The 24,397-nt window shown below is 37.2% G+C and overlaps 1 protein-coding gene across 4 annotated transcripts in view; it reads left to right on the plus strand.

Annotated features, from left to right (window-relative positions):
• The window catches only part of ROCK1 (Rho associated coiled-coil containing protein kinase 1), a 170,714-nt gene that overhangs the window by 32,667 nt on the left and 113,650 nt on the right, over positions 1–24,397 (plus strand). For all 4 annotated transcript variants that reach the window (XR_008650013.2, XM_063640634.1, XM_055236539.2 and 1 more), the window contains exon 2: positions 7,750–7,831. Coding sequence is in view for 3 of the 4 variants with exons in the window: in XM_063640634.1 (XP_063496704.1) it covers positions 7,750–7,831 (82 nt within the window). In the remaining variant the exon portion in view is untranslated. The remainder of the gene's footprint in view (positions 1–7,749; positions 7,832–24,397) is intronic.

The raw sequence follows: 24,397 nt of genomic DNA on the forward strand, positions 1-24,397 counted from the left end.
CCTGCCTGTATTCTGAATTATGTGAAACAGAGTTTAGGTTCTTGCCTTAGTCCTTGAGGTATCTCCCATACAAGATAGAATGAACATACACAGTATGGTCTTATTCTACCCCCTTGGGTTCAAGGTGTGGGGGAGTAGGAAGAGGAGGAACCAGTCTGCTACCTGCTCAAGACTTAAGACTGTCCTTTTCCCTGGGAGGGGGTGGGACAAGAGCTAGTAAACTGACATAACACTTTCCTACCATTTGGGATAGCTTTTACTTGATTGTATATTTGCTTGTTTGCTATAAACCTAAATTTTCCAGAACTACTGCAGACCTGCTTCAGATAGCTTGTTACTTTTGATGTTTCTGTGGGTGAAGGAGAGCTTGGAGCTTCCTAGTCCACCAATTTGCTGACATCTGATAGTGACTTAAAATAAATTATGGCTGTGTGTGTGTGCATGTGTGTGTGTGTGTGTGTGTATGTGTGTATGTACCAAGAGGGGAAGATCACTTGAGGTCAGAAATTTTAGTCCAACCTGGCCAACATGGTGAAACCCTGTCTCTACTACAAATACAAAAATGTTTATGTGTGTGTATATATGTACACACACACACAAACATATCATAAAACTTATCATTTAACTGTTTCTTTTTTTGTTTGAGACAGAGTCTCCCTCCGTCACCAGGCTGGAGTGCAGTGGCACGATCTCGGCTCACTGCAACCTCCACCTCCCGGGTTCAAGTGATTCTCCTGCCTCAGCCTTCTGAATAGCTGGGATTACAGGTGCCTGCCACCATGCCCAGCTAATTCTTGTATTTTTAGTAGAGACGGGGTTTCACCATATTAGCCAGGCTGGTCTTGAACTCCTGACCTCAACTGATCCTCCTGCCTTGGCCTCTCAAAGTGTTGGGATTACAGGCATGAGCCACCTAGCCCATTTAACTGATTCTAAATGTATAGTTCTGTGGCATTAAATCATTCACGTTGTTGTGTGACCATCAGTGATGTTTTTTTTGTTGTTTTTTTTTTCTTTTTTTTTTAATTATTATTATACTTTAGGTTTTAGGGTACATGTGCACAATGTGCAGGTTTGTTACATATGTATCCATGTGCCATGTTGATTTCCTGCACCCATTAACTCGTCATTTAGCATTAGGTATATCTCCTAATGCTGTCCCTCCCCCCTCCCACAACCCCACAACAGTCCCCGGAGTGTGATGTTCCCCTTCCTGTGTCCATGAGTTCTCATTGTTCAATTCCCACCTATGAGTGAGAACACGCGGTGTTTGGTTTTTTGTCCTTGCGATAGTTTACTGAGAATGATGTTTTCCAGTTTCATCCATGTCCCCACAAAGGACATGAACTCATCATTTTTTATGGCTGCATAGTATTCCATGGTGTATATGTGCCACATTTTCTTAATCCAGTCTATCGTTGTTGGACATTTGGGTTGGTTCCAAGTCTTTGCTATTGTGAATAGTGCCGCAATAAACATACGTGTGCATGTGTCTTTATAGCAGCATGATTTATAGTCCTTTGGGTATATACCCAGTAATGGGATGGCTGGGTCAAATGGTATTTCTAGTTCTAGATCCCTGAGGAATTGCCACACTGACTTGCACAATGGTTGAACTAGTTTACAGTCCCACCAACAGTGTAAAAGTGTTCCTATTTCTCCACATCCTCTCCAGCACCTGTTGTTTCCTGATTTTTTAATGATGGCCATTCTAACTGGTGTGAGATGGTATCTCACTGTGGTTTTGATTTGCATTTCTCTGATGGCCAGTGATGATGAGCATTTCTTCATGTGTTTTTTGGTTGCATAAATGTCTTCTTTTGAGAAGTGTCTGTTCATGTCCTTTGCCCACTTTTTGATGGGGTTGTTTGTTTTTTTCTTGTAAATTTGTTTGAGTTCATTGTAGATTCTGAATATTAGCCCTTTGTAGGATGAGTAGGTTGCAAAAATTTTCTCCCATTCTGTAGGTTGCCTGTTCACTCTGATGGTAGTTTCTTTTGCTGTGCAGAAGCTCTTTAGTTTAATTAGATCCCATTTGTCAATTTTGGCTTTCGTTGCCATTGCTTTTGTTGTTTTCGACATGAAGTCCTTGCCCACGCCTATGTCCTGAATGGTATTGCCTAGGTTTTCTTGTAGGATTTTAATGGTTTTAGGTCTAATATTTAAGTCTTTAATCCATCTTGAATTAATTTTTGTATAAGTTGTAAGGAAGATGTTTAAATGGCAAATGATTTGGCTTCTTTTGCATTCTCTATTCTGTTTGACTTCCTGAGACGTTTTAAATTCATTCTTAAGGCATTTCTGCTTTTTAAGTTCCTTCTCAGCTTCCTTGGTACTATTCTTCTCTGTGTCCTCCTCCACCATTTTTGCTCTGTGTACCTCTTTTTTTTCTTTTCTTTTTTTTTTTTTTTTTTTTTTTTTTTTTTGTTTTGAGACAGAGTCTTGCTCTGTCACCAGCCTGGAGTGCAGTGGCGCGATGTCGGCTCACTGCAACCTCCGCCTCCCAGGTTCAAGCGATTCTCCTGCCTCAGCCTCCCGGAGTAGCTGGGACTACAGGCGCGCATCCCCATATCCGGCTAATTTTTTGTATTTTAGTAGAGAAGGGGTTTCTCCATGTTAGTCAGGCTGGTCTCGAACTCCGACCTCAGGTGATCCACCCGCCTCGGCCTCCCAAAGTACCGGGATTTCAGGCGTGAGCCACCGTGCCCAGCCTGCTCTGTGTACCTGTTAAATGTTAGTGTTTCCCGGGGTTCTATTCTTGAGTCTTTCTCCACTCTCCCTGTTTATTCTTGTTGGATAATTGCATATGTTCTCATGGATTTCAGTGTGCTCTCATGACTCCTAAATCTGTATTATAGTCCCAATCTCTCTGTTAAACCCAAACTTATATTCAGCTGCCATCTAGTTATTCATGAAATGATATCCCAAAGGACCTCAGATTTAGTGTGTCTGAAATATTTATCATCTCCCCAGATTATATTATCTGCTTTGGTTAATGAAGTCACTGCCTACTCACATCAACTTGAAGGTCATATAATCATTTTCAACCCTTCCTGTTCCTCTTTCAGTTATTCATCAGATTCTTTTGCCTCTAATGCCCCATTCCTGTTTCCCCAGTTTTTCAGTCTTTTATCCTTTTATGTTTGTATTACCACAGTGTCCTTCTAGTTGCTTTCATCTCCACCTATCTCTTCTACTTCTAATTTATCATCTTTATCACTGCCAGACTACTAAAATAAAAACCAGTCATGCCACTCTCTCCCCTGCAGAAATTCCTATGGTTCCAAGTTATCAGAAGGTAAATTCTTCTCCTGGTATGTTATACCTTTAACATTCTCTCCCTGATCATCTCAGCTTTGACTCCTTCTCCTTCATCTCCTTCTCACCTTTCCCAGTCCAGAACATTCTATCCTCATTCTCTGAATTCTCCTTGCTTTTCACCTCTAGATTGCCTTGCCCCACTTATGTCTTATTCCTTCATAATTCTATTCTTCAAGGTTCAGCTCAAATTTCGTCTTCTCTGTGAAGCCCCAAATAGCCCTTTCTCTATTTATGTAGTACCTACTTATAACACTTGATATCCTGTATTTACTTTTTCTACCTACTAACTTCTGAACTCTCAGAGACAGGAAGTATTTATTTTTTTTCTGCTTTCCTGCAGAAGAGGAGGCAGATTTAGAAATAAATAATTACAATATAACAGCTAAATACATAATTTCTGTAATAGCACAAAGGAGGTCACATAACATTGCCCCTCAGGGCACTGGGGAAGGCAGCACAAAGTAAGGGACATTTGAGGCAGTCTTAATGTAAGAATGTTCACATTCCAGCTGGAAAATAGAGCAGGTGCAAAGGCACCGTAGGGTAGAGTGAACCTGGCTTATTTGGGAAATGGCTGGTAGCATACTGTGGCCTAAGCCCAGCTATGTACATGTAGAGAAACAGGCTGGACAAAGGTATGATTGGAGACTGATTGGGAGGAGCCATTGTTTGTTGTACTAGATAATTTGGAACATTATTTACTTATTTATTGACTACAAATGTCCTGGGCAGCATTGACATGGGTATAGTAATGTCACACCAGTTAAACAGATTTTAACTGTATTTAATATCAGGTTGTTAAAATTCCCTAAGGAAATTCTGTTTTCGTTTTCATAGCTGTGCTTAATTTTGATGAATTATTTCTTTATCAAGTGAAGAGAGATTGACAGACTGATTGATTTTTAGAGACAGGGTCCCACTCTGTCACCAGGGCTGTAGTGCAGTGGCAAAATCATAAGATTACTGTAGCCTCGAGCTCCTGGGCTCAAGTGATCTTCCTGCCTCAGCCTCTCAAGTAGCTGGGACTGCAAGCATGCGGCACCACGCCCAGCTATTTTTTTTACTTTTATTTTTGTAGAGATAGGGTCTTGCTATGTTGTCTAGGCTGGTCTTGAACTCCTGGCTTCAAGTGATCCTCCTGTCTTGATCTCCCAAAGTGCTGGGATTACAGTTGTGAGCCATGGCATCTGGCCTAAGGGACTTAGTTAAAACAACATTCTACTACATATACCAAAAACATTTTCTTTAAATGGTATATCCTCTCTTACCAAAGTTGGTCAGCACTCTTTAGTACCAGTGGTCAGCCCATTTTAGAAATAGTTTGATTTTCAGAAGCCCCAGTTTTGCTGCCATAGTTTTCAATGGATTTTGAGGGTGGCGTGGTGTTTCTCCAAAAATACATCTATTAGGTTTAGAATAATAACCGTTTAGATTTTGAAAATTTACCTAAAAACAAACGTTTCTTCTAATAGTGTAACTGTCCTTTCCCAGTGCCGTTAAATTCTCATACCTTATAATGTGTTATTTTTAATGGATTTAATCCTAAATGATGTTTTACACCTGACTCATATTTGTTAATTCAGATCTATCCAGAAAACTAAAGTTTTCAGTAGTGTTGAATAATTTTCTTTTGCTTCTGCTTTCACTTGAACTCTGTTGTGGCATAACATAACACAACAGGCCTCTACCTCCTCTTGCTCCTGCTTCCCCTGCCATATCAGTGCTTCTCAGGAAATGTGAAGTGTTTTTACTTTAGAGATCACTGTAAAATGTTATACTTTTAATTGATGATGCCTGCCTTTGTGTGTATATGTGAAAATACTTCTCTTATGTAACTACCTTCTTTTAAAATGTAACTGCTACAACTGGTCTACTACCCTTGTTCAACTATTAGTAGCAAAGAATTTAATTACTGTAATTTTTTGACATTGATTGGCCCCTCTGTTACATATTTTCTCTTCCACTTTTTTTTTTTTTTTTTTTTTGAGATGGAGTCTCTTTTACCCAGGCTGGAGGCATGATTTTGGCTCACCGCAACCTCCGCCTCCCGGGTTCAAGCGATTGTCCTGTCTCAGCCTCCTGAGTAGCTGGGATTACAGGTACCCACCACCACCACCACGCCCGACTAATTTTTATATTTTTAGTAGAGATGAGGTTTCACCATTTTGGCCAGTCTGGTCTCTAACTCCTGACCTCAGGCAGTACACCTGCCTTGGCCTCCCAAAGTGCTGAGATTACAGGAGTGAACCACCATGCCCGGCCTCCTCTACATTTTTAAATTGATGATTAAGCTATATGATGGACATGTTGTGAAAGTAGAAGGTAGTTTTGCTCATGCCTAAATCATAAAATTAAGTGAAGGATCAGTGGAAGTATATCCTTTGATTATCATTCCTCATGAATTGTTTTTGCACTTGGATGAATGTTATATTAACATTCCGAGTCCTGGTACTAGAATTTGGACTTTTAGGAAGTGTGGAAGTCTTATTCTGCATTATTTTATGGAACTTCAGAGTGTTGAATAAAAGCTAAGATTCCTGCCTCATTTATAGTTGGACATACACATTCCTTGCATTGTGCAGTTTTTCCACTGCATTAAAATGGAAGCCTGCATCCCTCTCTCCCACCCCAGTGTCTTGACTCCACTTAGAAACCTCAGTTGGTATATGCTTTGGTTAAGTTAGAAGAATACATTCTTGCCAACTTTATTTTCCTAATAAAGGTACACAAGTTTTGCTTATGGGTGATGCTGAAAAGTAATAGACTATCCCATGGTATTGTAGAATTAAAGTGTATGGTACCAGGTCCGAACATTTAGTGACTATATGTAATTAGTGGAGGCAGCTCATTTTTCGTTAACAAACACACGATCAAGTACTTGGTCACGCAAAACTCAGATGCCCATGTGTAACAACAACAAAAGTACTTTGGATTACTGCACTGGGGAAGGGTTTAACATCATGACCTAAGATTTACTTTTAAGGTTTTATGACCACATGACTAAAATGTCTGTTTTCTGTGTAGGTCATTCCTGTCAATAGGGAGACTAACATTTGGAGCTTTCAAATGTCAGTAACAGAAATAAAAGAGAAGTGAGACTGTTAAGGTCCAGACACTTCACATATTAACTCATTTAATTCTCACAAATCTGTTACGTGTTGTAATCATTATCCCTCATTTTACAAAAAAGAAAACTGAGGCTCAGAAAGGTTATGTGACTTGTTCTTCCAACAGTATCATGTAAATATACTATTTTTTTCTTTAAAATGCTTTTGCCTGGTTCTTTTTTTAATGTTTTGATCTATCTGGAACTGATTACGTTATTAAGCATCACGCAAAAACCATTCTTTTCCATAGTGCTATTCAATTATACAAACAACATTTACCAAAGAGTGAGACTTTGTAATGAAGATTGCTTAGGATTATCTGAAGTTCTTCCAGTTGCTGCCATGCAGCAGGATATAGTCTGAATAGATGCTTTCCCACTTCAACACTGCTTGGTATACCTTCACACTGCCATGCACTTGCTTAGATAATACTTAAATATCCACTTAAAAGCAAAAGCTCGGCCAGGCGTGGTGGCTCACACCTGTAATCCCAGCACTTTGGGACTCTGAGGCAGGAGCAATTGCTTGAGGTCTGGAGTTCAAGACCAGCCTAGGCAATATGGTGAAACCCTGTCTATACACAAAAAGACAAAATTTAGCCAGGCGTGGTAGCGCAAGCCTGTAGTCCCCGCTACTCAAGAGGCTGAGGCAGGAGGATGGCTTGAGCCCAGGAGGTGGAGGTTGCGTTGAGCCAGCATTGCACCACTGCACTCCAGCCTGGCCAACAGAGCAAGACCCTCAAAAAAAAAAAAAAGTGGAAAAAATGCAAAAGCTCATGTGTGTCCTTTACTGCTAGGTTTCCCTAGAAAGTGCCTCAAAGAAAAAAGAAGACCCATGAAAATCTAATACATTTTTATAATTAAAAATGTATATAGCTTGCATTTGTGATTATGCAGTATTTATTTTATATTAAACCTCACATTTTATTATTTAGCTGTTACCTTGTAAAATATTTATAGTAACAAATGCAGGTTTTTGATGTCTGTAAGATAAAGATAAATGCGGTAGTAAGCAGAAATAATGCAAAATAAAATTTCATGTCCTTATGAGGGGAAAAGTGCATGGATTGAAATCACTTGCAGCCAATCTGTGGTAATTTTCTTGCCCCTGGGCCTGGCAGACTTAGAAGGTAAAAAGAACTACATATGAAATGAAAACCACTTTTCTCCCAGTACTCATCTAATCTTGTAGAGGGTGTTAAATGTACACAAGATGTGTTAGGGGAAATTAATATTAAAGCATATATTTTATTCTTTCATAAAAAAGGAGACTGTTCATAATGTGATCCCAAAAACTAACCATTGTTTGTTTGTTTCTTTAGGATGGATTGGATGCTTTGGTATATGATTTGGATTTTCCTGCCTTAAGAAAAAACAAAAATATTGACAACTTTTTAAGGAGATGTAAGTAATTTTTTGTGGAGGTTAATGACAGACTTCATATAACTACATTTTGACTTAGGTCATTCCAGCCCTTATTTTTTCTTCTATTTACTTTTTGGTGATTTCATCAATGATTTCTACATAGAATTTAGTAGGAAGTGTGAAGGAAACAATTTGGATGCCTGTTAGGAGAACCAAAGTATTTTGAAGAGAAAGGGATGAAAAATAGCTAAAATAAGCATTCAAAAAACTGGGCATTGAGTTTGAATAACTGCACACTGAGTTTGAGTAACTGCTGAGATATGAGAATTTTTCTCCATGAAAGCTGTTTCATATTTAAATTTTACAGATATTCTTTTCTGAAGGCTGCTTTTTAGATTGGACATTATCATTTAAGAATGTGATTAAATAACTTATAATTTCAAACTTTTAATCTTAAAAAATTGATAAGATTTAGATCATAAAGTCCTCCTTACTTCATTTATTTATCTCTGTTTCTAAACTAGAATACTGATACATGTAAGTTTGGTTTTGGTGTTATCTTTCAATTTTGGTTATATATGTTTTATTAAAAAGGTTTTGTTTTTCTAAATAGTCATATCTTTTTGATTTTTTAAATCACTTCTATACTTTGAAATCTTGTATTAGAATTTTTAAATTTTATGTTCTTTTAGTTTTTCAATTTTTAAAAAGTTATTCAGTTTTATTTTAGTTTTTGAATATGGTACCAGATTCTGAACTGAGAAGTTTTTAAGTATAAAAGTTTTAATTATTTCTCACATCCTACGGACATAGCAGTAAAATTTTATTAATGTTTACAGTTGCTTACCTCCCTACCTGACAACATAGTGAGGGAACTAAAAAGATGGAGAGGCTTGACTATTTATCTTAATGGTAACTGGCATTTACAGAGATGGTGTAGATAAGGGGTAAATGCTCCTTAGTACAAAGGCAGAGGGTGGGGCATGGTTTTTTTTAAAGTAATGGCTAGCAAGAATGAAATTCATGCTTCCTTAAACTATGCTTCTTTGTTGCTTTCATAATGTTAAGTATGCTTGTATATTTTATAAATAGAGACATTAATGCTTTAGTAGAAATAAGTGAAATAAAAGTGTAAATCTAAAGTAAACTGTTTTAACTGGCAAACCTATACAATTTATTTTAATTTTTAAATTGGAGAAAAATGCAGAGAATAATGTAACAAAATTTTAGGACAGTCATATATAGCAGTAGGTACAAATCATGACCATGGATAGTTTATGCCAGGATTACTAAGTATAAAATTCAAAAATCAATTAGTTTAATTTACCATATTAACATATTTTATTTTATTTATTTTATTTTATTTTATTTTATTTTTTTGAGACGGAGTCTCGCTCTGTCCCCCAGGCTGGAGTGCAGTGGCGCGATCTCGGCTCACTGCAAGCTCTGCCTCCCGGGTTCACGCCATTCTCCTGCCTCAGCCTCCTGAGTAGCTGGGACTACAGGCGCCCGCCACCACGCCCGGCTAATTTTTTTGTATTTTTAGTAGAGACGGGGTTTCACTGTGTTAGCCAGGATGGTCTCGATATCCTGACCTCGTGATCCGCCCGCCTCAGCCTCCCAAAGTGCTGGGATTACAGGCATGAGCCACCGCGCCCGGCCAACATATTTTAAAAAGGAAATTTAGTAGATGCAGAAAAAGCATTTGATAAAATTTAATATCCATTCACAATTTAAAAATATCCGTCTGCAAACTAGGAAGTGAAGGAAGCTTCCTTTCCCCAATAAAGGGAATCTACAAGAAACCTACAGTTTAGATTGTATCTACTTGTTTAAGACAAATGCTTTTCCCCTAAGATTTCCCCTAAAAGGCAAATCTGTCCTCTCTTCCCACTTTTATTTAACATTGTCTTAGAAGTTAGCCAGTGCCATCAGGTAAAATAAAGAAAAGCCATACAGATTGAAAAGGAAGAAGTAAAACTTTCTCAATTTAGACAGCATGATTTTCCATATAGAAAATCCTCAAGATTCTGCAAAAAAGCTACATGAACTAATAAGTACATTCAGCAAGGTTGAAAGTTAGATTAATATCCAAAAAGCAGTTGCACATACATTTATTAACAACAGGCAATTGGAAATTGATTTATTATAACAAATACAGCACCATTTACAATAGAAGCAAAAACATGAAAAATTTAGGAGTAAATTTGACAAAATATGTGTAAACCTGTATACTGAAAACTATACAGCATTGTAGACAGAAATTAAAGAAGACCTAACAAGATATTCAATGTTCATGGATTGGACAATTCAATATTAAAATGTTAACAGTCCCCAAATTAATTGATCTATAGAGTCCATATATTCTCAGAACCTTAGCAGACAGTTTTTTTGTATAAGGTGACCAGCAATTCTGTAATTCATATGGAAATGTAAAGGACCCAGAACAGCCAAAATAGTTTCGAAAAGTAAGAGAAAGTTGGAGGATTAAGGTCAATATCAAGACAGTATAGTCTTGATGAAAGAGTAAACACATAGTTCAGTGGAACAGAAAAGAGCATCTAGAAATAGACCTGTGCATGCAAGTATATGGTTAATTGATTTCAGCAAAGGTGACAGGATAATTCAATGTTCAAGCCTCAGTTTGCACTGTATACAAAAATTAACTCAAAATAGATCATCAATGTAAATGTAAGAGCTAAAACAATAATAACACTTCTAGAATAAAACATAGAAAATATTTGCCACTTTCCTTAGGCAAGTTTTTCTTAGATAGGACACACATAACACAAACCATTTTTGAAAAAGGATAAATTAGACTTATCGAAATTTAAAATAGTCCTCTTCAGAAGACACTGTTCAGAAAATGAAAAGATAAGCCAAAGGCTGGGAAAAAATAGTTGCAAAGCGTGTGAAAGAAGAATAGTCCTTTCAACCAGTGGTGTTCAGACAACTGGATATCCATACGCAAGGGAATGAATTTGGGCTCCTACCTCATATCATGTACAAACATTAACTGAAAATATAAAAGTTATAACTGTAAAACTCTTAGAAGTAAACATAGGTTGAAATCTTCATGACCTTGGACTAAGCAGTTTTTTCTTAGATGTAATACCAAAAGCACAAGCAACAAAAGAAAAATAAACTGGACATCATCAAAATTAAAAACTTTTATTTGTGCTTCAAAGATACTATCAAGAGTGAAGGCCAGGCATGGTGGCTCACGCCTGTAATCCCAGCACTTTGGGAGGCTGAGGTGGGCGGATCAGTTCAGTCCAGGAGTTCCAGACCAGCCTGGCCAACATGGCGAAACCCCATCTCTACTAAAAATACAGAAGTTAACAGACATGTTGGCAGACACCTGTAATCTCAGCTACTTCGGAGGCTGAGGCAAGGAGAATTGCTTGAACCCAGGAGGTGGAGGTTGCAGTGAGCCAAGATTGCACCACTGCACTGCAGCCTGGGTGACAGAGCAAGACTTTGTCTCAAAAAGAAAAAAAAAAAAAAAAAAAAAAAAAAAAAAAAAAAAAAAAAAGAGTGAAAAGACAACTTACAAAATAGGAAAACATTAGCATATCATATGTCCAATAAAGGACTGGTATCTAGAATATATAAACAAGTGTAACAACTCAATAATAACAAGACAAATAGTTCAGTTTAAAAGTAGGAAAAATATTTGAATAGACATTTCTCCAAAGAAGACGTAAAAAGGGCCAGTAAACACGTGCAAAACTGTTTATGGTGGTTAGTCATTAGGAAGTTGCAAATTATGGCCACAATAAGATACTAGTACACCTCTATTAGAATGATTAAAACTTTCTAAGCTGACAATATCAAGTATTTGTGAAAATGCATTGCAGCTGGAACCCTGTACATTGCTGACTGGTAAATGGTAAGGCACTTTGGAAAACGGTCTGGTTGTTTCTTATAAAGTTATACATGCACTTTACTATATGACCCAGGAATTCTGCTCCTAGGTATTTACTGAAAAGAAATGAAAGCGTATGTCTGCACAAAGAGCTGTATTAAAATGTTTAAGGCAACTTTATATTTGCTGAAAACTGGAAGCAACTCAAGTGCCCGTCAGCTGATCAATGGATAAATTGTTGTACAATCACATAGTGGGATATTACTGAATAATAAAAAGTAATGAATTACTGATATGTGCAATATCCAGCAATCTCAGAAGCATTCTGTTAAGTGAAAAAAGCCAGACACAAAAAGGCTACATACTGCATGATTCCATTTGTAGGACATGCTGGAAATGCAAAACTTCGTGCTAGAAATCCTATGGTTGAGGTCAAACTTCAGGGGTTAGAAAAGGGTATGAAGAAACCTTGGAATTCTGTAACCTCTTTGTGGTGATGATTACATGAGTGTATGTGTTAGTCAAAAATGCATTGAAATCTATATACAAAAACCATCATTTACTCTATGTTTATTAGTTGTATTAACTCAACCTTAAAAAACATGAAGTTTAATGCTCATTTAGTAATCAGCCTAATTCTAAACTAATATGTTACTTCAAGAAAAAAATTACTTCTATGTAAGTTAATTTTTTAAGGAAAACAATGTATATGGCTACCATGAAATCATAGTAGAATTTAAAGACATGAACAAAAACAAGGTGAATAAACATGTTATAAGTGTAAATAAACATAACAAACGTATTTTTTCAATATAATTAGAACATTCTCCTTCAATTACTGGCGTTGTGTTTTTATGTTTCACACAGAGCAATAGATTTGTATAGGATAGTATTTTACATACCGCTGAAATTATTTTATATAGATTTAGCTTTCATCAGCAAGCACATCAAAATTATTTTATTAAAGGTAAATTTTTGTTTTGTTTCTAATTGCTTTTTGCTGACATATATCAGATGTAGTGATCTAAGAATATACCTGGAATATGGGATAAAATATTTTTCTTTAAAGAATTCAGCTTAAGTCAAATTAAGCCTCAAATATAATTTTTAATCATCAGGTTTAATTATATTCCAACCTGTTAATTTTTATCTCTTTGTGTTAAGAAGTGTGTGGAAACAAAAGGGAAAAGAGAATCTGTGAACATTTGACTGAATAGTTAAATATAAAGATTTACTTTTCTGGGCTCTGGCGTATGATACCTAAATAATAAGGACTGCAAAGAAAATGTTTATCAGCCTCACATACCTGATAAGGAAAGATTTCAGGTGAAATTTTCATAGGAGTTAGAGAGATGATACCAAGATAAAATTAAGCGATTGTTGTGGGAGTTAGTCACAGTTTTGAAGACACATATTGGGAGCCAGAACATTGGGAGGATGAAGGGAGAGAAAATTTGTGAACAGTGATTATGATTGTATATGCTTATAAACCATTATGGATGTCACAGAGACTTTAGGGTATGAGATTCGTAATTATATGTTAATAGAAAAACATGTTTATCAAACAAATCTTAGTCTAAAAGAAGATAATGGAGAAGGGAAGACCATTGAATGAAGAAAATTCATGAACCTCTGGGTATAAATGCAAGAGAGGGCATTTGTTTGGCTTAAAAAAAAAACAACTGATATTTTATATCATATACTATATCTTTTATAATATAGATTACAAAAGTGACATAATAGCTATGGTAGTGTTAAAAGCATACAGTACAGTTGGTGAATTTGTGGTTGCTTTGGCACTAGTACAATTACTGAGAAAGTAATGCGAATAATCACTATTCAGAGTTAGTGATCCAAAGAGATGATCATTTAGGATGTTACAGAGACCTTGAGACAAAGCATTCAGTTCACTTTAGACCAGGGTTTCTCAAGTGGCACCAATGACATTTTGGGTCAGATAACTCTTTGTTGGGAGGCTGTTTTTTGCATCGTATGATGTTTAGCAGCACCCCTGGCCTCTGCCTTCTTAATGCCAGTAGCATATCCTAACGCCTATCCCCAGTTGTAATCACCAGAAATATTTCTAGACATTGCCAAATATCCCTTGAGAGGCAAAACTGCCTAAGACTTTATGTTGATGAAGGAAAGAAATGCTGGGCACAGTTAGACACGTGCTCCAAGCTTAGAAAATGTAATCAAAAGTAATAAATATTAGAAGGTTGCCACCATCGAAAGCAAGGTTCTTCCACAGGGAGTTCTCAGCTGAGATTATAAAGTTTTATGAACCAAATCAGAAGTATGAATATATATCCAGGGATAAATGCAGAAGAGTAGTATAAATCTATTAAAAATGTGTTAGGCTAGAAGACTATAATGAGCCACAACTTGTGAAAAGCTCTTAAGCCCTTTACAAGTCATTCTCTCTTCCACTCCCATCCTTCCTGGTTAGAATTATGGATTCAAGATGTATGAGAAAAGAATAATTTCACTACATGAGACCATTCTTGAAATAGTTTTTGAATGACCAGTCACTAAAGACATGAAGAACAAGACTGTTTTTCTTAGAAACTGTAGCTCTTACCATCTCGTGGATGGAAACACACACAGATATATCTTATAATAGTAGAAGTTTGTAGAGAATGTAATGATACACAGATCTTGAAGGGGGTAAAGAAAGGCTTCAAAAAGAAAGTAATATTTGAGTCTTAAAACATGGGCTAGATTTTTCAATTGAGGAAGGGCAGTTCTGAGAGGGAAGACCATTTAAATCACAGAGTCTTCCAGAAGTATGACATCTTTGAGGAACCAGGAGTTTGGTATAAATTGAACTTGGTTTATAATGAGAGAGAAAGGGTCGGGAGGACGGACTGCAGGGGATGAGACTCAAATGGCAGGCTGGGGCTTTTGGGTTAATGGGTTGGATATTAGAAAAATTACTTAGTTGCTTGTTTTTTCTTTTCATAATTATCGTGAGTTTTAAAAACTTAGATAAATTGAAGTTCAAGGAAGAGGAAGAAGTTTGAGTGCTTTCAATTAGTTTATACCTCTAAATCGAGGCAGTTTACACCCATTGAATTAACATGCTGAGGTGATTGAAGATCTTTAGAGAAACTGGAGAATGATGGAGTTCCCAGAAAACTAAAGATAGATAAATGGTCTGGTTATAATAAACCAAAGAAAAGACTGGTAAGTGCAGATTTCTGAACAGTGGCAGTCTTCGTACAGAGGCTTGACTTTCCCTCTTTTTCCAACACAACTATTGTTTAAGCTTCTTCATTTTCATTTAAATGATCACAAAAAATCTTCCATTCAGTCTCAATAATACATCTACTTTCGCCTATGTACAGTTACCTACGTTGCTGCCAGAGGATTCTTTTTGAATAGTAAGTTTAAGTCAAATTCCATTCCCAGCTTTTTGGTGGATTTTCTAAACTTGATGCTATCTAAGCTTCTAAGTTACATTTTTAACTGTACACCTCTCCTCCTTGTTTCCTTACACATCAGCTACACGCTGACATTTATTTCCTGGAAAGTACCATGATACCTTCTCCATAAGACTTTTCAGATGTTGTTTTTCTCTTTCTAGAATTCTTTCCAACCCACCCAACTCAAAGCAGTCATCCTTTAAATTTCAAATAAGCCTTCATTTTTGTTCCCTAACCTCTTCGTTATCTAGGCTTCATAGATCTGACCCTCTGAGCATGTACTTCTATGGCATCTTGTATACTTATCACAGGTTATATTTATTTATGTGATTATTTGATTGGTACCTGCTGTGGTTTGAATGCCCCCACCAGAACTCATTAAAGTTTAATTGCCAGTACTAGTAGGTGGGGACGTTAAGAAGTGATTAGGTCATGTGGGTTCCACCCCCATGAATGGATTAATGCAGTTATTGTGGGAAGGGGTTATAAAAGTGAGCTCTTGTGCATGTATGCTCTTACTCTTCCACTTGTCTACCATTGAATGACCCTTGCCAGATGCTCTTTTTTCTTTTATAAATTACCCATTCTGTGGTATTCTGTTATAGCAACAAAAAACAGACTAAGACAGTATCCATTCTCCTTTTTCTCCTTCTCCTATCACTAGATTTTAAGTGCCATGAGAGCAGGGGCATTTATGTTTTTACTGCCAAACCTGACAGCATAGTAAGTACTTGTTATTCATGAGCTCAGTGTATTAGATGTTGGATACTGACTTGTTAGAGATGATCTAGAAAGTCCAGGTGGTCTCTAACTTTAAAATTTCCAGCTTTATGAGGGTTTCATTGGAACATAACTCCATCATAAATCTAGGCACATCACTGGTGATGTTAATGCTTATCATTTTGGTTTAAGGTAGTGTCTGGCAAGCTTCTCCACTAGAAAGTTACCATTTTCTTTTTCCAAACACTGTGGAGGGGAGTGTATTCCCTTTCCATACTCTCCTGGAGGGGAGACTATTTACACGTATTATTTGGAATTCTGTAGGGAAGATTTGCCTTTTCTCCCCCATTTATTAATTTAGTCATTGATTTATATAATATAAACTGCATATATTTATTTTATACTTTGGGTTGTAATCCAGTAGTGTGTTATTTATTAGGTTGGTGCAAAAGTAATTGCAGTTTTTCCCACCTATTTTTGGCAAAAATCTCAATTACTTTTGCACCAACTTAATACTTTGTTACTTAAATTGTTCTCATTTTTGCCTTTTGGGAACTCTTTCAGGTTGGACCCAGCTCCTACTCCTGTGTTCTTTGACATGTTCTTACTGTTTTTAAAAAAAAGGAACACTTCTTTACTTTCTGGCATTACACGATGCTCCAGGCTCATCTTATATTTTCCCTCTCAGCCCTAAAATCAGCCATTTTTTCCAAGGAGCTCTGGTTCCTTTTATTGGAGAATGATACTTAGAAACCAAGATCTGGGTGCTAGGTGTGCTTATTGCTACTGGGGATCACTGTTTCAAGGCCCTCTCAGCTGACGTAGCTAGGAAATATATGTATGCATGTATACCAGCCTGTGAATATACACATAACTATAATTATTTCTATACCTGTACACATGTTAAACATGTGTTTAGACTGATATTACCAGCTCTAAACTAGTATCACAAGATTCATTCTAGCTTTCACCCTTGCCTGTTTGTAACTTTTTTTCTCTGATGATGAGAAACCTGGCTCCCATTATTGGTATTTACTTACTCAACCCTAATATTCATGTAAAATAAACCATACACCCTGTGAGAAATGGATTTACCAACTGGAACACAATATCTTTGTACAGTTCCTTTTTTGTCTTTAGCCTTAGTTTCCAGCTAAAACAGTTTTCCAGCAGTACGTAGTTCAGCTTCTTTTCCCTCACCATCTTCAATGAGGGCATATCATATGTTAGTCATACATTTAGATTCATTTGTTAAGAGTCTGGATTCCATCCTGAGATCCCCCAGAATCCCAATTGATTTTTTAAATTTGCATAAAGCGTATATAGTTCTGTGGGTCTTAACAAACACATAGTCTTGTCTGCAACACCCCAATACCATGCGGAACAGTTCCATCACCCCCACTCCTGGGAAACACTGATCTGTTTTTCTGTTCCTATAGTTTTACCTTTTCCAGAATGTCATTAAATGGAATCATACAGTGTATAGCCTTTTGAGTCTGTCTTTTTTTCACTTAGCAAAAATGCATTTAAGGCTGGTCATGGTGGCTCTTGCCTGTAATCCCAGCACCTTGGGAGGCTGAAGCGGGCGGATCACCTGAGATCAGGAGTTCAAGACCAGCCTGGCCAACATGGCAAAACCCCGTCTGTGTTAAAAAGTACAAAAATTAGCTGGGCATGGTGGCAGGCGCCTATAATTCCAGCTACTTGGGAGGCTGAGGCAGGAGAATCAATTAAACCCGGGAAGTGGAGGTTGCAGTGAGCCAAGATTGCACCATTGCACTCCAGCCTGGGTAACAGAGCAAGATTCTGCCTTAAAAAAAAAAAAAAAAAAAAAAAAGCATTTAAGATTCCTCTGTGTTGTCCATGTTGTGTGAAGTAGTTGCTTTTTCCTTTTTTCCCCTAAATTGCAGAGCAACCTTCTATTGAATGGATGTACCGCAATAAACATACGTGTGCATGTGTCTTTATAGCAGCATGATTTATAGTCCTTTGGGTATATACCCAGTAATGGGATGGCTGGGTCAAATGGTATTTCTAGTTCTAGATCCCTGAGGAATCGCCATACTGACTTCCACAATGGTTGAACTAGTTTACAGTCCCACCAACAGTGTAAAAGTGATGTTGAAGAACATATTCATTATTTCCTGTTTGAGGCAATTATGAATAAAGCTCCTGTAAATATTCATGTACAAGTTTTTGCATGAATTTAGGTTTTTTTTTTTTTGAGATGAAGTTTCGCTCTTCTCGCCCAGGCTGGAGTGCAGTGGCGCAGTCTCAGCTCACGGCAACCTCCGTCTCCCAGGTTCAAGCAGTTCTCCTGCCTCAGCCTCCCTAGTAGATGGGATTACAGGGGCGCGCCACCACACCTGGCTAATTTTGTATTTTTAATAGAAACGGAGTTTCTCAATGTTGGTCAGGCTGATCTTAAATTCCCGACCTCAGGTGGTCTGTCTGCCTTGGCCTCCCAAAGTGCTGGAATTACAGGCGTGAGCCACTGTGCCAGCCATGAATTTAGTTTTAAATTCACTTGGGCAGGTAGTAAATACACAGATGTAGGATTGCTAGGTTGTTTGCTAAAAATAGGTTTAACTTCTTAAGAAACTGCCAAACGGTCTTCCAAAGTGGCTATACCATTTTATTATACATTCCCACCAACAATGAATGAGAGTTTCTGTTGTTGTGCATCCTTGCCGCATTTGCTACTGTCAGTTTTCATTTGCATAATGTCTTTCATAGAGCAAAAATTTTAATTTTGATGAAATCTAACTTATAAGCTATTTCCGCATTGGTTGTGCTTTTTGTGTCATATAAAAATCATTGCCAAACTCAAGATTGATTTTTTAAAGCAACTTTATTATCATTTACATACTATAAAATTCACCCATTTGAAGTGTACAATTCAGTGAGCTTTTTGGGTGTATGTGTATTTACAGAGTTGTGCAACCATTACCACAGTTACTTTTACGAAGGAAGTAACCTCATACCCATTAACAGTCAGTCTCCATTTCTCTCCAGGCTTCCAGCCCTAGGCAACCACTAATCTATTTTCTGTCTCTATAGATTTGCCAACTCTATAGAGACATTTCCTATAGAAAGAATCATCAATAAAATGGCCTTTTGTGACTGCCTTCTTTGGCTTATCATGTTTTCATTGTTCATCAATGTTATAGCATGTGTCAGTATTTCATTCTTTTTAATTGCCAGTAATATTCCATTGTATGGATATACCACATTTTGTTTATCTGCTTATCAGGTGATGGACATTTGTATTGAATCTATTTTGGCTTTTATGAATAATGCTGCTATGAACATTTGTGTAGAAGTTTTTGTGTAGACATGTTTTTATTGTTCTTGCATAGATACCTGGAAGTGGAATTGGTGGGTCATATGGTAATTCTGTGTTTAACATTTTGAGAAACTCAAGATTGATTTTTAAATATATACTTTTATTACTTTGGAGTAAATATATATGACTTTTCTGTTGTTCCTGAATAGATAAATGCAGCATGTGTTTATCTCCATTTGTATATAATGTCATTAAGTGTTTTTAATATTTCAGTAGCATCGAGTACAAGTATAGTCTCCATCCTTAAGGATTGTGGGGACATACAATGTAATAGAAGAAACAAACCTATAGAAACAATTCCAGTTCAGATTGTTAGGTGAAATATAGGGAAATAATGTCCCAGAGAAGGGAGTCATACCTTGTGCTTGAGAGGGAATCAGGAATGTCTAAAGTGGAGATAAAAGATTAGATCTTGTTTAATAGTAACTTGGTCAGATAAGGTGGTGGGGGAAGTCATTTTAGGCTAGTGATAACATCTGCAAAGGCACAGAGAGATGAAGCAGTATGGGCTTATATAGGTAATTGCAAATAACTAGGCATTGCTAGAGCATGGTTGTGGGGAGTATCTTATCTAGAACTATAAGACTGGACAGTCACTAATGATATATATATATATATATTTTTTTTTGCCATGTTGAGGAGTTTGAATTTAGGAGTCTGGATTTTTTATATTTATTTTTTGTTGGTCTGTTTATCAAAGTGGATTACTCTGTGTGTTTGTGGGTGGGTGAATGCGTGCATATGTGCCTATGCAGTCAGAATGTAGCACATCTTCCTAGAGTGTGATTTTATTTGAACATTTGGACATTAAATAATTTTCTTAATTAAAACAGTGCTGGTTGCAGTGGCTCACATCTGTAATCCCAGCACTTTCGGAGGCCAAGGCAGGTAGATCACTTGAGCCCAGGAGTTCGAGATCGGCCTGGGCAACATGGTGAAACTGTGTCTCTGCAAAAATACAAAAATTAGTTGTGCATGGTGTTGTGTGCCTGTAGTCCTGGCTACTTCCGAGGCTGCGGTGGGAGAATTGCTTGAACTCCGAGTTGGAGGTTGCAGTGAGCTGAGATTGCGTGACAGCGTGAGACCCTGTCTCAAGGAAAAAGAAAAGAAAAATCAGATTTTTATGGAATTGAATGTAACATTCTTATGAATTTTTCAAATAAGTTTAATTTTTGAGCTTTTTAGGGCTGCTTTCACTACTCTGAAAGTATGCAATGTATACTGGGCTTTTTTAGGCAGAGTAGCAGTATTCTGGTCAAACAGTACATGGTGCATAATGTTTATTACCATATTTTACCTATTCTGACATTTAAAAAAACTTTGAACATTTTTGAAATTAGAATGTGTCTTACAATCTCTAGTGGTACATAAAGTAATGGTACATTTTATAATCTAGGATCTTAGGCTAGGCAAAATACATCTTTTTTTTTCATTAGAAAAGCAACAAAGGGTCATTATAAAAAACTTAAAATATATAGAAAATGTGGCAGAATAATCTGTAGTCTCACCAAACTCAGAGATGACTGCAGTTATTGTTTTGGCATATTTTCTTCTGGCCTTTAAAAAAAATCCATATCTGTATCAGTATATAATTATGTTTTTAGAAAATCAAGTTCATATACTGTATGCAGTTTCTTTTTTTTTAAATTATACTTTAGGTTTTAGGGTACATGTGTACAATGTGCAGGTTTGTTACATATGTATCCATGTGCCATGTTGATTTCCTGCACCCATTAACTCGTCATTTAGCATTAGGTATATCTCCTAATGCTGTCCCTCCCCACTCCCACAACCCCACAACAGTCCCCGGAGTGTGATGTTCCCCTTCCTGTGTCCATGAGTTCTCATTGTTCAATTCCCACCTATGCGTGAGAACATGCGGTGTTTGGTTTTTTGTCCTTGCGATAGTTTACTGAGAATGATGTTTTCCAGTTTCATCCATGTCCCTACAAAGGACATGAACTCATCATTTTTTATGGCTGCATAGTATTCCATGGTGTATATGTGCCACATTTTCTTAATCCAGTCTATCGTTGTTGGACATTTGGGTTGGTTCCAAGTCTTTGCTATTGTGAATAGTGCCGCAATAAACATACGTGTGTATGTGTCTTTATAGCAGCATGATTTATAGTCCTTTGGGTATATACCCAGTAATGGGATGGCTGGGTCAAATGGTATTTCTAGTTCTAGATCCCTGAGGAATCGCCACACTGACTTCCACAATGGTTGAACTAGTTTACAGTCCCACCAACAGTGTAAAAGTGTTCCTATTTCTCCACATCCTCTCCAGCACCTGTTGTTTCCTGATTTTTTAATGATGGCCATTCTAACTGGTGTGAGATGGTATCTCACTGTGGTTTTGATTTGCATTTCTCTGATGGCCAGTGATGATGAGCATTTCTTCATGTGTTTTTTGGTTGCATAAATGTCTTCTTTTGAGAAGTGTCTGTTCATGTCCTTTGCCCACTTTTTGATGGGGTTGTTTGTTTTTTTCTTGTAAATTTGTTTGAGTTCATTGTAGATTCTGGATATTAGCCCTTTGTCAGATGAGTAGGTTGCAAAAATTTTCTCCCATTCTGTAGGTTGCCTGTTCACTCTGATGGTAGTTTCTTTTGCTGTGCAGAAGCTCTTTAGTTTAATTAGATCCCATTTGTCAATTTTGGCTTTCGTTGCCATTGCTTTTGTTGTTTTCGACATGAAGTCCTTGCCCACGCCTATGTCCTGAATGGTATTGCCTAGGTTTTCAATGGTTTTAGGTCTAACATTTAAGTCTTTAATCCATCTTGAATTAATTTTTGTATAAGGTGTAAGGAAGGGATCCAGTTTCAGCTTTCTACATATATGGCTAGCCAGTTTTCCCAGCACCATTTATTAAATAGGGAATCCTTTCCCCATTTCTTGTTTTTGTCAGGTTTGTCAAAGATCAGATAGTTGTAGATATGCGGCATCATTTCTGAGGGCTCTGTTCTGTTCCATTGATCTATGTCTCTGTTGTGGTACCAGTACCATGCTGTTTTGGTTACTGTAGCCTTGTAGTATAGTTTGAAGTCAGCTAGCATGATGCCTCCAGCTTTGTTCTTTTGGCTTAGGATTGACTTGGCAATGCGGGCTCTTTTTTGGTTCCATGTGAACTTTAAAGTAGTTTTTTCCAATTCTGTGAAGAAAGTCATTGGTAGCTTGATGGGGATGGCATTGAATCTATAAATTACCTTGGGCAGTATGGCCATTTTCACGATATTGATTCTTCCAACCCATGAGCATGGAATGTTCTTCCATTTGTTTGTATCCTCTTTTATTTCATTGAGCAGTGGTTTGTAGTTCTCCTTGAAGAGGTCCTTCACATCCCTTGTAAGTTGGATTCCTAGGTATTTTATTCTCTTTGAAGCAATTGTGAATGGGAGTTCACTCATGATTTGGCTCTCTGTTTGTCTGTGATTGGTGTACAAGAATGCTTGTGATTTTTGTACATTGATTTTGTATCCTGAGACTTTGCTGAAGTTGCTAATCACCTTAAGGAGATTTTGGGCTGAGACAATGGGGTTTTCTAGATATACAATCATGTCATCTGCAAACAGGGACAATTTGACTTCCTCTTTTCCTAATTGAATACCCTTTATTTCCTTCTCCTGCCTGATTGCTCTGTCCAGAACTTCCAGCACTATGTTGAATAGGAGCGGTGAGAGAGGGCATCCCTGTCTTGTGCCAGTTTTCAGAGGGAATGCTTCCAGTTTTTGCCCATTCAGTATGATATTGGCTGTGGGTTTGTCGTAGATAGCTCTTATTATTTTGAGATACGTCCCATCAATACCTAATTTATTGAGAGTTTTTAGCATGAAGGGTTGTTGAATTTTGTCAAAGGCCTTTTCTGCATCTATTGAGATAATCATGTGGTTTTTGTCTTTGGTTCTGTTTATATGCTGGATTACATTTATTGATTTGCGTATGTTGAACCAGCCTTGCATCCCAGGGATGAAGCCCACTTGATTATGGTGGATAAGCTTTTTGATGTGCTGCTGGATTCGGTTTGCCAGTATTTTATTGAGGATTTTTGCATCAGTGTTCATCAAGGATATTGGTCTGAAATTCTCTTTTTTGGTTATGTCTCTGCCAGGCTTTGGTATCAGGACGATGCTGGCTTCATAAAATGTGTTAGGGAGGATTCCCTCTTTTTCTATCGATTGGAATAGTTTCAGAAGGAATGGTACCAGTTCCTCCTTGTACCTCTGGTAGAATTCAGCTGTGAATCCATCAGGTTCTGGACTCTTTTTGGTTGGTAAGCTATTGATTATTGCCACAATTTCAGAACCTGTTATTGGTCTATTCAGAGATTCAACTTCTTCCTGATTTAGTCTTGGGAGGGTGTATTTGTCGAGGAATTTATCCATTTCTTCTAGATTTTCTAGTTTATTTGCATAGAGGTGTTTGTAGTATTCTCTGATGGTAGATTGTATTTCTGTGGGATTGGTGGCGATATCCCCTTTTTCATTTTTTATTGCATCTATTTGATTCTTCTCTCTTTTCTTCTTTATTAGTCTTGCTAGTGGTCTATCAATTTTGTTGATCTTTTCAAAAAACCAGCTCCTTGGATTCATTAATTTTTTGAAGGGTTTTTTGTGTCTCTATTTCCTTCAGTTCTGCTCTGATTTTAGTTATTTCTAGCCTTCTGCTAGCTTTTGAATGTGTTTGCTCTTGCTTTTCTAGTTCTTTTAATTGTGATGTTAGGGTGTCAATTTTGGATCTTTCCTGCTTTCTCTTGTGGGCATTTAGTGCTATAAATTTCCCTCTACACACTGCTTTGAATGTGTCCCAGAGATTCTGGTATGTTGTGTCTTTGTTCTCGTTGGTTTCAAAGAACGTCTTTATTTCTGCCTTCATTTCATTATGTACCCAATAGTCATTCAGGAGCAGGTTGTTCAGTTTCCATGTAGTTGAGCGGTTTTGAGTGAGTTTCTTAATCCTGAGTTCTAGTTTGATTGCACTGTGGTCTGAGAGACAGTTTGTTATAATTTCTGTTCTTTTACATTTGCTGAGGAGAGCTTTACTTCCAACTATGTGGTCAATTTTGGAATAGGTGTGGTGTGGTGCTGAAAAAAATGTATATTCTGTTGATTTGGGGTGGAGAGTTCTGTAGATGTCTATTAGGTCCACTTTGTGTAGAGCTGAGTTCAATTCCTGGATATCCTTGTTAACTTTCTGTCTCGTTGATCTGTCTGATGTTGACAGTGGGGTGTTAAAATCTCCCATTA

Source organism: Symphalangus syndactylus, chromosome 1, assembly GCF_028878055.3.
Source record: "Symphalangus syndactylus isolate Jambi chromosome 1, NHGRI_mSymSyn1-v2.1_pri, whole genome shotgun sequence".
Lineage (NCBI taxonomy): Eukaryota > Metazoa > Chordata > Mammalia > Primates > Hylobatidae > Symphalangus > Symphalangus syndactylus.